This window comes from Heterodontus francisci, chromosome 1, assembly GCF_036365525.1.
Source record: "Heterodontus francisci isolate sHetFra1 chromosome 1, sHetFra1.hap1, whole genome shotgun sequence".
NCBI lineage: Eukaryota > Metazoa > Chordata > Chondrichthyes > Heterodontiformes > Heterodontidae > Heterodontus > Heterodontus francisci.
The window spans coordinates 141,827,566-141,841,514 of record NC_090371.1 but is presented as its reverse complement, the minus strand read 5'-3'; the positions used below and the strand labels follow the sequence as shown (position 1 = coordinate 141,841,514).

The following is a 13,949-nucleotide window of genomic DNA, read 5'->3' as shown; positions in this document are numbered from 1 at the left end:
CATTTCCTTAATTAAATAATGCATTACTCTGCTAACTGCAAAAACTGCAAACCGAAAGCAAAGAAAAAAAAAATGCTGTCTAAACTGCACAGTATGAGAGTGCAGAACTTACAAAGTGGCTAAATCAAAACACATGGTAAAAATAAAGTATAACCTGGTCATTTCTCTTCACAGATGCTCACTGATCTGCTGCATATTTCCAGAATTTTCTGTGTTTTTAAATATGTCCCTCAGATGTGAATGGTTTGTTTTATATTTTATTTATATTGCTGAGTCAGGAGTGTGATGGAATACTCTCCATTTGCCTGGATGGGTGCAGCTCCAATAACACTCAAGAAGCTCGACACCATCCAGGACAAAGTGGCCCGCTTGATTGGCACCCCATCCACAAACATTCACACCCTCCAATACCGACGCACAGTAGCAGCAGTGTGTACCATCTACAAGATGCACTGCAGCAATATACCAAGGTTCCTTCAACAGCACTTTCTAAACCTGCAACCTCCACCACCTAGAAGGACAAGGGCAGCAGATGCAGGAGAACACCACCACCTGCAAGTTCCCCTCCAAGTCACACACCATCCTGACTTGGAACTATAACGCCGTTCCTTCACTGTCACTGGGTCAAAATCCTGGAACTCCCTTCCTAACAGCACTGTGGGTGTACCTATTGCAGCGGTTCAAGAAGGCAGCTCACCACCACCTTCTCAAGGGCAATTAGGGACGGGCAATAAATGCTGGCCTAGCCAGCGACACCCACATCCCATGAACAAACAAAAAAAATTCAGTGGAAATTAATCTGCTCTATGATATAATGGTCTGAGTTTTGAATTTACTAAGTTTGTATTATGTGGACATAGAGACCAAACAACTGCACTTTATGCAAAATTTACAGCTGCTTATGAAAAGTGATGAGCCATACTTCAAACATGTCTCCCAACTGAGAAAGTCTAAAATGTTAAAAATGAATTGTATGGATGAGTATAGGGAGATAGCACTATAATATAAACGGGCATTTGATATAGCAGGCTACTTAAATCATTAAAGATTACTTATAATGGAAAGAAACGCAAGTGTCAAATGTTTCTACCTTAATTCATTGTTTATCTCTTCTTGTCTATTCTGTCTTATCGATGTTTCCACACCATGAAGAAGTTGTTTGCTTAAAGTCTCCTGATAAGATAAAAAAAATTCCATAAACAATTACAGAAGTTACATATTTTAACAAATGAACTTGATACAATAGAAAGAATATCTAAGCATGAATTTTTAAAGGGAAATACGACTTTGAACTATAAACGTCCGCAATACAGAAACAGCCGTTTGGCCCATCTAGTCTTGGCCAATGTATTTCTCCACCTAGTGCAGCACTTAATCCAGATCCACTCTCCAGCTTGCTCCCCATAGGTTTAATGTTTCTCTATTTCTCAAGCAACTGTTTAGTTCCCTTTTTAAAGAATTTATGGAAACTTCTTAAACACTGTTTTATGGCTGAGAGTTGCACTATCAATACATCCGCTGGGTAAAGAAATAATTTCATCTGTGTAAATGTTTTATCCCCAATACCATTAAACAATATCGAATGATTCTCTGCAGATGTCAATACTACCTCCCTTTTATTGCAACAGCTCATTGTTATTTATGTTTTCATGCCAAGAACATGTGCCTAGTAGAGATTTTCCTTCAAAATGAATCACTTAAGTAACTGCACAGCATAGTGATATGCTGCTAGTCCAAAAACAAACCTGCAGTATTAAACGGAAGATGGTATCAACCATATCATTATTGATTCTAGTTCCCCTAATTTCATAGCCTCTTCCATCTTGATCAATTCGATCCACACTCATTGCAAATCATCAGTTCTGTCCCTTTTGTAAGTCTGTTGCACAATCACAGCAAATCCTGGGTAAAAGCTGGCAATTAACAGAGCTGGCTTTGCATGGATGGTTGATAATAATTCATATACTTAACTCAAATAAGATGAAGCAATAATGTGAGGAAGCCTGATATAATTATTATTTTGTATAATAATTACACAATTTTGGAATTAAAGTCAAGTTGTATTGATTGAACTAAGTGAGTTCAATAGTAACTACTGTTCTGTTATGTTCACTTGCTGTGAAATAAAGCAGCATAACGATTTGTATCTGGCCTCATCTAAGAGCTTTCTTGCTCTGCCTTTAAAATAAAAATTGCAGAGGCATACATGGAGGCATAAGCAAAAGACAGAAATATCCCATTCAGATCACATGGAAATAGTATTGTTCCAGTGCCTATTGCACTATTGTATAGTTAGATATTGGGCAGTACGAGCACACTCTTAAACACAAGTTGCTACACTACTTACTGGAGTGACCAGCACCATTGAACTTGAAAGAACATTTGAGGCAAGACCCTAAACTAATCATCCGTCAGCTATCTATCAATGAGTCTCTATCTGATGAAATCCAGGAGCTGCTTTCACTTTACACATGAGGGTGGAAGGGGCAGAGTGGAGTGTTTTATCAAGGCAATTGGCTCTGGAGAAAAGGAGATTTGGATTATTTTTGACCTCCAGAATGATCTTAAAGTGATTTCAACCTCCAACATACCTTCTCTCATCTGAGTTCACTGCCCTCATATCCTCCCTCAATGCCTCCCTCCATAATAAACACCCCAAACCATATACACAGCCACTTCCTTGATCTTGCCATCTGACGAGGTCTCACTACACCCATCATATCAATCACAGATAAGGCCATCTCTGATCACTTTCTTGCATCAGTCTCCACCCACATTCCCCATCTGCAACCCAAACCTGCCCCCTTCTGTATCCACCCATGGAAAAAACTATCCCTCAATTCACTTACAACAGCACTTTCAAAAAGCCCAACTGCCTAGACGTCAGCCCGTCATTCGCCATGCTCTTCTGCAGTTACTGACTTGCTCAACTGCACCCTCATCTGTTTTGGATGAGATAAACCAAGGCCTCCGTCTGCCCTCTCAAGTGGACATAACAGATCCCATGGCACTATTCCAAAGAACAGCAGGTGAGGTATCCCCAGTGTCTTGGCCAATATTTATCTCTCAATCAAAATTGCTAAAAACAGATTATCTGGCCATTATCACATTGCTGTTTGTGGGAGCTTGCTGTGGGAAAACTGACTGCTGCACTTCAAAAGTGCTTCAATGGTATAAAGTGCTTTGGGATGTCCTGTGGTCAGGAAGGCACTATATAAATGCAATTCTCTCTCATCAACTCTGCTGCACATATTGTATCCTTATTACAGCAGAGTAACTCATAGCCAAGTGCTCACCAAATTGTGATGGTAATACCCATTATTCATTTGTCTAAACTCTAATTAGTACAGCGACTGTAAAGATGTTTTACAGCTTCCTGTACAAATGCCAAAACAGTACCAACAAATTTGTTGGCTGACAGGGTCTCTGCTTCCTGGTGCAATACCTAGCTAGTAAAGTTTAAAGCAGGGTTTTCTCATTTTATCTTGATAAATTCAAGATCCTTCCAAATTAAGAGCCTTGATAATTTTATACAATATCCATGGATTGCTTAAACTATGTGGCAACCATCAGAGACAAGGCATAATGTACCTAACAAAACCACTTCCATCAATTTAAGGAAGCTTAAGAGATTGAATTTTAGTAACTAATTCCCTAACATCTTGTGTGACAACAATACAAACCAGTTTATTCTGTTGAGTTGCGTTACAGTTAGAAGTACAATGATACCTATAAATCAGGGAAAAACACAAAGCAAATTTTAACAATTTCCCCACACAGCATACGAGTCATTTGTTCAGAGAATTTAACAGGATTACAGATGCATTAGTCATTCAGTGAGTTCTACTTTAAACACTGTCCATTTTATATTTTTTGTAATTTAACAAACTCACCTGGTTGTCTTCAGAACTGTGGTATAGGAATGTTTCCCCATATGGTGAGATAGGAGATGGCTTATTTTCATTTGTTTCTTTGAAGAGGAAAAGAAAAATATGTTATATGAATTAACCCAAGATATTTAAAATCTTATCTTGTACAATAGCTCCTAAAATAACAAGTTAAGAGTATATACTGAAACTACTACATGACCTTAATGTCACAAAAATGACAGTCAAACCAATATATACAGAATTAACTTGAATGGAATAAGAAAGCAGCACAATGACATTTGAAAGTAGCTTTAAGTATGTGGAAAAAATAAATCAAGGACTTGAAGAACTTCCCCCAGATCCTGAGGTAATGCGAACAATTTCAGCTTCCTCTGTAAAACATTAACATATCTAATTTAGTGATTTGTTTGAAATTTGCTGATACATTAATAGGACCAATCCCACAAGTGACAATTGTACTGCCATGACAACCAAAAATCTGCACTAAAAGCATTTTGGCGAAGGCAAGAATAGAAATGGCACTCATTAATCAAGTGTCGAAAAATATATTAATTGTCAAGAGATGCATGGAAGTTGCAGTCTCAGCTACATCTTCTGCATCCTAAACAAGCAAAAAACACACTATGGACATCCCATATTGATCAAAACAGACAAAGGAAGCAGCAGTGAAAGGAATTTATACCAGAGGTCAACATGTGATGGGTAAATGAAAAAATACTCCCGAGATTCACACTGGATGTAAAACTGATGGCCCAAAGATTTTATTACTAATGTGCAGCACCAAAATACACGGTGTTACGTTTACGAAAAGTGCAATGAAAAAATACACAAACTGAAGAGTTATAAAAATTGACTTTTTGCCTTTTAAAAAAAATGGACAATGCTGCAAAAAATGTGTATCCGAGCATTGCTACACTGTCTGTTTAGAACAAAGAATGCCTAACCAGGTTGAGAGGTGTCAACGACTGCCATCCTGAAACATTCCTGATTTAAATGGTTCTACTGAAACACAGGAGGTATGAAGTGGAAACATTATTCTCATTCTGAGCCATTGTATGATCATCAAGGCGGAAGAGAACAAAGCATCTCCTACCAGAATCTGATGCAACAAACTCTTACCTTAAAAAGGCAGCCCAAGGCAGAGAGAGAGAGACGCTCAGAAAGAAGGATCACCAAAAAGCTCGTCCAGCTGGGAGAAAATTCAGCAAGCCAGCAGGGAAGGCGCCCTGCTGCAAATTCTGCATTTTCAACTTATGCAGCAGTGAAATGGAAGTGTTCCTCTGTCTTCAAACTGAACTTTCAACCAAGAGAGAAATCCACAAACATCTCAGGCCTGCAACCAATGAGAACTTGGCCTCCGAGAGAATTCAAGAGGTTTACCATGAACCCGGAAACGCTACCTCACTTGAAAACCACTGACCCCTTTCCCTCTCTGTCTCATGCGTGTGTGTGCGTGTGGTTGCAACAATTTTGGGATAAGCCATATTGCTCAATAAAAAATGAATCTTCTGTATTAAACCGACAAGAAAGCCTGTAACTGTCTGTTTATTTGACAAATTAAAAACAAAAGGGCTTAACCCTAATAACAAAAAACACTTGATGTCAGGTGCGAGTTGAACAGTGGGAATCACCCACATGCGTCACCACATGGCCGTAACAATGGTCTCAAGAGAATCATCAACAGAAAGTCAATTATCCAAGAATTTTTATTTCAATATTCTCTCCTCTCCCCTTCTTTCCAGAAGGTGCTGATTCACGGTCACGTACGGTTCCATGCATTTTGCTCACTCTTCAGTACCTAAACTTAATCATAAGACCTCCGTCGCTCCAGTGAAAACAATCTGAGTTTATCCAACCTCTCCTCATAGCTATTGCCCTCCAGACCAGGCAACATCCTGGTAAACCTCTCCTGTACCCTCTCCAAAGCCTTCACGTCCTTCTGGTAGTGTGGCGACCAGAATTGCACGCAATATTGTGAGTGCAGCCTAACTAAAGTTCTGTACAGCTGCAGCATGACTTGCCAATTTTTATACTCTATGCCCCGATTGATGAAGGCAAGCATGCCGTATGCCTTCTTGACTACCTTATCCACCTGCGTTGCCACCTTCAGTGACCTGTGGACCTGTACGCCCAGATCTCTCTGCCTGTCAATACTCCTAAGGGTTCTACCATTTACTGTTTACTTCCCACCTGCATTAGATCTTCCAAAATGCATTACCTCACATTTGTCCGGTTTAAACTCCATCTGCCATTTCTCCGCCCAAGTCTCCAACCGATCTATATCCTGCTGTATCCTCTGACAATCCTCATCACTATCCGCAACTCCACCAACCTTTGTGTCGTCCGCAAACTTACTAATCAGAACAGCTACATTTTCCTCCAAATCATTTATATATACTACAAAGAGCAAAGGTCCCAGCACTGATCCCTGCTGAACACCACTAGTCACATCCCTCCATTCAGAAAAACACCCATCCACTGATACCCTCTGTCTTCTATGACCGAGCCAGTTCTGTATCCATCTTGCCAACTCACCTCTGATCCCGTGTGACTTCACCTTTTGTACCAGTCTGCCATGAGGGACCTTCTCAAAGGCTTTACTGAAGTCCATATAGACAACATCCACTGCCTTTCCTTCATCAATCATCTTCGTCACTTCCTCAAAAAACTCAATCAAGTTAGTGAGACACGACCTCCCCTTCACAAAACCATGCTGCCTCTCGCTAATAAGTTCGTTTGTTTCCAAATGGGAGTAAATCCTGTCCCGAAGAATCCTCTCTAATGATTTCCCTACCACTGACGTAAGGCTCACCGGCCTATAATTTCCTGGATTATCCTTGCTACCCTTCTTAAACAAAGGAACAACATTGGCTATTCTCCAGTCCTCTGGGACCTCACCTGTAGCCAATGAGCATGCAAAGATTTTTGTCAAGGCCGCAGCAATTTCTTCCCTTGCCTCACTCAGTATTCTGAGGTAGATCCCATCAGGCTCTGGGGACTTATCTACCTTAATGCTTTGCAAGACGCCCAACACCTCCTCCTTTTTGATAACGACATGACCGAGACTATCTGCACTCCCTTCCCTAGACTCATCATCCACCAAGTCCTTCTCCTTGGTAAATACGGATGCAAAGTACTCATTTAGTACCTCGCCCATTTCCTCTGGCTCCACACATACATTCCCTCCTCTGTCCTTGAGTGGACCAACCCTTTCCCTGGTTACCCTCTTGCTCTTTATATACGTATAAAAAGCCTTGGGATTTTCATTAATCCTGTTTGCCAATGATTTTTCATGACACCTTTTAGCCCTCCTGACTCCTTGCTTAAGATCCTTCCTACTGTCTTTATATTCCTCAAGGGCTTCGTCTGTTCCCAGCCTTCCAGCCCTTACGAATGCTTCCTTTTTCGGTTTGTGTAGGCTCACAATATCTCGCGTTATCCAAGGTTCCCGAAACTTGCCAAACTTATCCTTCTTCCTCACAGGAACATGCTGGTCCTGGGTTCGACTCAACTGACGTTTGAAAGACTCCCACATGTCAGATGTTGATTTACCTTCAAACAGCTGCCCCAATCTAAATTCTTCAGTTCCTGCCTAATATTGTTATAAATAGCCTTCCCCCAATTTCGCACCTTCACCCGAGGGCTACTCTTATCCTTATCCACAAGTACCTTAAAACTTATGGAATTATGGTCACTGTTCCCGAAATGCTCCCCCACGGAAACTTCGACCACCTGGCCGGGCTCATTCCCCAATACCAGGTCCAGTACGACCCCATCCCTAGTTGGACTATCTACGTATTGTTTCAAGAAGCTCTCCTGGATGCTCCTTACAAATTCTGCCCCATCCAAGCCCCTAGCACTAAGTGAGTCCCAGTCAATATCGGGGAAGTTAAAATCACCCACCACTACAACCCTGTTACCTTTACATCTTTCCAAAATCTGTCTACATATCTGCTCCTCTATCTCCCGCTGGCTGTTGGGAGACCTGTGGTAAACCCCCAACATCGTGACTGCACCCTTCCTATTCCTGAGCTCCACCCATATTGCCTCGCTGCATGACCCCTCCGAGGTGTCCTCCAGCAGTACAGCTGCAATATTCTCCTTAACCAGTAATGCAACTCCCCCACCCCTTTTACATCCCCCTCTATCCCGCCTGAAGTTTCTAAATCCCGGAACATTTAGCTGCCAATACTGTTCTTCCCTCAACCAAGTCTCTGTAATAGCAACAACATCATAGTTCCAGGTCCTAATCCAAGCTACAAGTTCATCTGCTTTACCTGTTATACTTCCCGTATTGAAACAAATGCACTTCAGACCACCAGTCCCGCTGTGCTCAGCAACATCTCCCTGCCTGCTCTTCCTCTCAGTCTTACTGGCCTTATTCACTCGTTCACCTGCTGTCCTACTGCTCTGGTTCCCATCCCCCTGCCACACTGGTTTAAACCCTCCCGAGTGACGCTAGCAAACCACGCAGCCAGGATATTTGCGCCCCTCCAGTTTAGATGCAACCCGTACTTCTTGTACAGGTCCCACCTGTCCCTGAAGAGATCCCAATGATCTAGATATCTGAAACCCTCCCTTCTACACCAGCTGATCAGCGACGTGTTTAGCTGCACTATCTTCCTATTTCTAGCCTCACTGGCACATGGCACAGGGAGTAATCCCGAGATTACAACCCTAGAGTTCCTGTCTTGGACTTTGTCCAATCCCGTTTATGCTTTCCAGGTGTTCTGCTATCACATCCTTTTTAATAGACTCTAGCATTATCCCCACTACTGATGTCAGGCTAACTGGTCTGTAATTCCGCTTCTTCTCTCCCTCCTTTTTTAAATACATTTGCCACCCTCCAATCTGTAGGAACTGCTCCAGAGCCTATAGAAATTTGGAAGATGACCACCAATGCATCTACTATTTCCAGGGCCGCTTCCTTTAGTACTCTGGGTTGTAGATTATCAGGCCCTGGGGATTTGTCAGCCTTTAACCCCATTAAATTTCCCTCGCACTATTTTTTTTTACTGATACTGATTTCCTTCAGTTCCTCCCTCTCATTAGACCCTCGGTTCCCTAACATTTCTGGGAGGTTACTTGTGTCCTCCTTTATGAAGGCAGAACCAAAGTATGTGTTTAATTGTTCTACCATTTCTTTGTTCCCCATTATAATTTCCCCCATTTCTGACTGTAAGGGACCTACATTTGTTTTCACTAATCTTTTTCTCTTCACATATTTATAGAAGCTTTTACAGTCAGTTTTTATGTTTCCCGCAAGTTTACTCTCTTACTCTCTTTTCCCCCGCATAATCAACCTCTTTGTCCTCCTTTGCTGAATTCTAAACTGCTCCCAATCCTCAGACTTGCTGCTTTTTCTGGCAATTTTATATGCCTCATCTTTGGATCTAATACTAGTTTCTTTTGTAAGCCACGGTTGAGCCACCCTTCCGGTTTTATTTTTGCGCCAGACAGGAATGAATAATTGTTGTAATTCATGTACACATTCTTTAAATATTATCCATTGCCTATCCACCATCAACCTTTTTAGTAAAGTTCCCCAATCTGCCATAGACAACTCACGCCTCATACCTTCGTAGTTTTGGATTCAACTACTTCACTCTCCATTTTAATGAAGAATTCTATCATATTATGGTTGTTCCTCCCCAAGGCACAAGGCACCCCCTACAAGAAGACGTTTGCTGCCCCTTGGTGCTTCTTAGCTCCACCCATACAGATTCCACATCACAATTTTCCAAGCCAATATCCTTCCTCACTATTGCAATGAATTCCTCCTTTACAAACAAACGCTACCCCACCTCCTTCCCCTTTTTGCCTGTCCTTCCTAAATATTGAATACCCCTGGATGCTTAGTTCCCATGCTTGCTCACCCTGCAGCCATGTTTCCGTAGTCGCAACTATATCATAACCATTAATATTATTTGCGCTGTTAATTCATCTACTTCATTGCGAATGCTCAGCGCATTAAGACACAATGCTTTAGACTTGTCTTTTTAACATTGTTAGTCATCTTAGCTTTATTTTGATCTATGGCCCCATTTGTTTCTCGCCCTTGTTTTCTCTGCCTTCCACTTTGATTCTCACCTTTCTGTCTTTCTTTTCATCCTTGTTTCAACCTCCTCTCTCTCCCTGCTCAGATTCCCATCCCCCTGCCATTCTAGTTTAAACCCTCCCCAACAGTACTAACAAACACCCCCCTCCCGAGGAAATTGGTCCCAGTCCTGTCCAGATGCAACCCGTCCAGCTTGTACTGGTCCCATCTTCCCCAGAATTGGTTCCAAAGTCCCAGGAATCTGAATCCCTCTCCCTACACCATTTCTCCAGCCACGCATTCATCTGATATATCCTGCTATTTCTGCTCTTGCTAGCATGTGGTACTGGCAGTAAGCCTGAGATTACTAACTTTGAGGTCGAACTTTTTAGCCTAACTCCCTATATTCAGCTTGTACAACCTCATGCCTTTTTTTAACCTATGTCATTGGTACCGATATGTACCATGACAACTGGCTGCTCGCCCTCCCCCCTCAGAATGCCCTGCAGCCGCTCAGAGACGTCCTTGACCCTAGCACCAGGGAGGCAACATATCATCCTGGAGTCTCTTCTGCCGCTGCAGAAATGCCTGTCTGTTCCCCTTACGATTGAATCCCCTATCACTATAGTTCTGCCACTCTTCTTCCTCCCCTCCTGTGCAGCAGAACTTGGCTCTTTCTGCTTTCCCTTGAGCCATCTCCCCCAACAATATCCAAAGCAGTATATCTCTTAGAGAGGGGGGATGACCACAGGGGACTCCTGCTTACCTGCCTTCCCCTGCTCTGCCTGGTGGTCACCCATTATTCCCTTTCTGTCTTTGCAGCATTTGCCTGCGGTGTGACCACCTCACTAAACATGCTATCTACGATGATCTCAGCATTGCAGATGCTCCACAGTGAATCCAACCGCAGCTCCAGCTCTGTAATGCGGGTAGCCAGTAGCTGCAGATGGATATACCTCCTGCACACATGGTTGTCAGGGACACTGGAAGTGGCCCCGATTTCCCACATCGCGCAGGAGGAGCATATCACGGGTGCAAGATCTCCTGGCATGACTTACCTTTGGATTATTTAGTTACTCCCTTTAATTAAAAAAATAATTATGCGTGGGGCCTTGTTCTACTGGAAACACTACCCACTACAATCTAAAGTCCTTACTTTACTTTTGAAGCTAATGGATTGCAGTAGTATAAATAGTAGAAAATGTAGAAAAATACACCTGAACCTACTTACCAATCAGCTGCTTCCCTGGGCCTGCATCACTTTTTGAATCCTGACGTCACTTGGAATTCCATCGCATGAAGGTCCCGAAGGTATGCCTCTCTTCAGCTCCTCTTGGGTCTCGGTCTCTCTGCCTCTGTTCGCACCCTTTATCTCTCTCTCCAGCTCCGTTCCGCCTCTGCTCAGCTCCTCTCGGGTCTCGGCGTCTCTACTGTCCTGTTACACAGTGTGAACCCATGCTCTCCCCAAAGGACAATGGTGAACCAGATTTTTTTTTTTACATCAATCGATGACAGTTTCATGATCACCATTAGACTAGCTTTTAGTTCCAATGTATTAATTGAATTCAAATTTCACCATCTGCCATGGTGGGATTTGAACCCATGTCCCTAGAGCATTAGCCTAGGCCTCTAGACTACTAGTCCAAGGACATTACCACTATGCCACCCTCTCCCTCAAGGGATGTGCCTGCCATAGCTTTTTAGTTGGAGGTATGTGGAGGCCGTGAAAGGTGGTTATAGGACTGGCAGCACTGTTAGATATTTGAAGGATGAGGTGGAGTATCTGGATGTTAGGCGTGAGTCCCGAGTGCCAGTGAGTGCTTGCTGAGTCATGAGGTTGTGCTGCATTGAGCAGTGCGAGAGGCTGTTGGTGTGGTGGGTAGATGTCATGTGAAGATGCATTCACTGACCTTGATCAGCCACATGAGGTCATTAGACTTCCTGTGGCACTGCTGCCATTTCATCAGGTCCAGACTCTGGGAATTCATCTCCCTAGTCACCTGCTCCATTCACTTCGGAGGGTGATCCTCGAGAGTCGCCTGGGTTCCTGAGAAACCATGGTATCTCTCCTCCTGTCCACTGCTATGATTAATGCCTCCAGTGCCACATCCATCACTATGGAACCCTCTCTCTGCCCTGATGCTTACTTCGCAATAATTTATATTGCAACAATATTTTTATGCAGCTGCCATTTAAAGTACAGTCTGCTTTTAAGAAAAGTAGGCTGGCTGTACTATGTGGTCTACAAAAAAACACTACTGGACCCCTTGCTGAGAGCAGAGGCTACCGGCAGCTTGGGAGGTGCAGACAGCAGTGCGAGACCCACTCATCCCTATGGTACAATCATGCAGATGAGCTGGGGGAGGGGATGGGTGGGGGTACATCAAATTTCCATGTTGCCCACCTCAATCTGCATGGGCGAGGGCAGGTCACGAATAGTGGCACACCCCCCAAGCCCAAACAACAAGGCAACCCAATTTCCATTTCAATGTTTTTGCACTGGACCAAAAAGCTGAAAGATTTCTTTTTGATCCCCTCCATTTTAATTTTACACTTTTTCCCTCAGCCCGCTGCCAAAGCGATATTGAGTTATTCACCACTTTGCATATGCAAAAGGGCCAATTAGCTAATATCAGGATCCCACAGCAAGGAGTTTCGCCCACCGGGAGGGTATATCAAATTGCATACACACACCCCACAGTTTTTGTCCCATTACAATTAACAGATTTTAACAGTAACAGGCACCATGATGATCTCCTGAATTCACTCTTGGCAAAAGGAGACTGCCCTCCAGCAGGGCATATTCTTGGAACCGGACCTATAACAAAAGTTATGCATTTCTGGTGAATGTATAACTGAAGAGAAGGATGGCAATGCTGGAGACTGGAACTTCTTCCCCACACTTGGTCACACAAGTGACCAAGCAACCTCAGGACTTCTCACAACAACCAATCTTCACTTCCCCATTCAGCCCATTTAACACCAATTGTGGACTGTTGTGTGTTGTGAAGCCGTACCACAGCTATTCCCCATCAAATTGTATAGTGAGTGGCGCTATGAGACATGACCCTGAGCTGAATTCAATCTCAGGCCTGGGAGTTGACAGGACAAGTTGTTGATCTATTATACTATTTGAACACCATTATACAAAGTTATGAAAATGGCATGGATATAAATTCGACCAATAGTTTCTAACAAACAATGGAGAAACATGAATTATACAGCTATCGTTATTGTTTCATGACATCGGAGTGTCTATTTATAGTAAATGGGCCATTAAAGATGACCTTCAGAACTCACCAAAACCAGACATCAAACCAAGGGTTGTCTTAACTCATTCAAATCAAAGAAATAACCCCTGGATTCCTAACCATTCAGACTCAAATTCGAGTCTATCGGAACCCATTCAATCAGTTAACACGGAGGCCAGCTACGAAAAGATTGCATTGTTCCTCAACAGTATGGTGCGTAGATTACATCAAGTACTGGACCTTCCAAGAATACAGCAGCTATCTTGAACATGATAGTTTAAATGCAATCTACAAGGTTAAGAAAATCTGTTCAGGATTAAATCATTCAGAACAGAAAATTTCAGCTTGTATGGCAATCAAATGAAGGTCACGGAAAAGATAGGAATCAGTGAATGGAAAAAAAAAGTGAATCTCTACTAGCAGTGAGAGCTTACCAAGAATTCACCACTTCTAAACATAAGTCTGTGGTGAGTGACCAGTTTTAGAACTGCAATAAAGATTTAGTGGGCTAGGTTTTATTATGATATTTTCACAGACCTTAAGTACAAATTGCATAATTCAGCCTTTGGAGTGTTGCAAAACAAGGCCCTCCAAATCTCAAATTTAAATCTGTACCAGCAACCTGTGTAATGGATTCAAGCCACTGGGTTAGCGACATCGATGAAACTGATCTATAACTACACAAACCAGCAGGGGTTAAAACATCATCCATCCAGACTCAAACCTGCAGTTCCTTAGCATTGATGAAACTGCTGACATAGTCATTTTAAC

The 13,949-nt window shown here is 42.6% G+C and overlaps 1 protein-coding gene across 7 annotated transcripts in view; it reads right to left on the bottom strand.

Annotated features, from left to right (window-relative positions):
* arap2 (ArfGAP with RhoGAP domain, ankyrin repeat and PH domain 2) overlaps positions 1–13,949 on the bottom strand; it is a 413,638-nt gene that overhangs the window by 307,625 nt on the left and 92,064 nt on the right. For all 7 annotated transcript variants that reach the window (XM_068036991.1, XM_068037024.1, XM_068037005.1 and 4 more), the window contains 2 exons: positions 3,894–3,970; positions 1,091–1,173 (listed from right to left, as the gene is read on the bottom strand). In XM_068036991.1, coding sequence (XP_067893092.1) covers positions 1,091–1,173; positions 3,894–3,970 — 160 coding nt within the window. The remainder of the gene's footprint in view (positions 1–1,090; positions 1,174–3,893; positions 3,971–13,949) is intronic.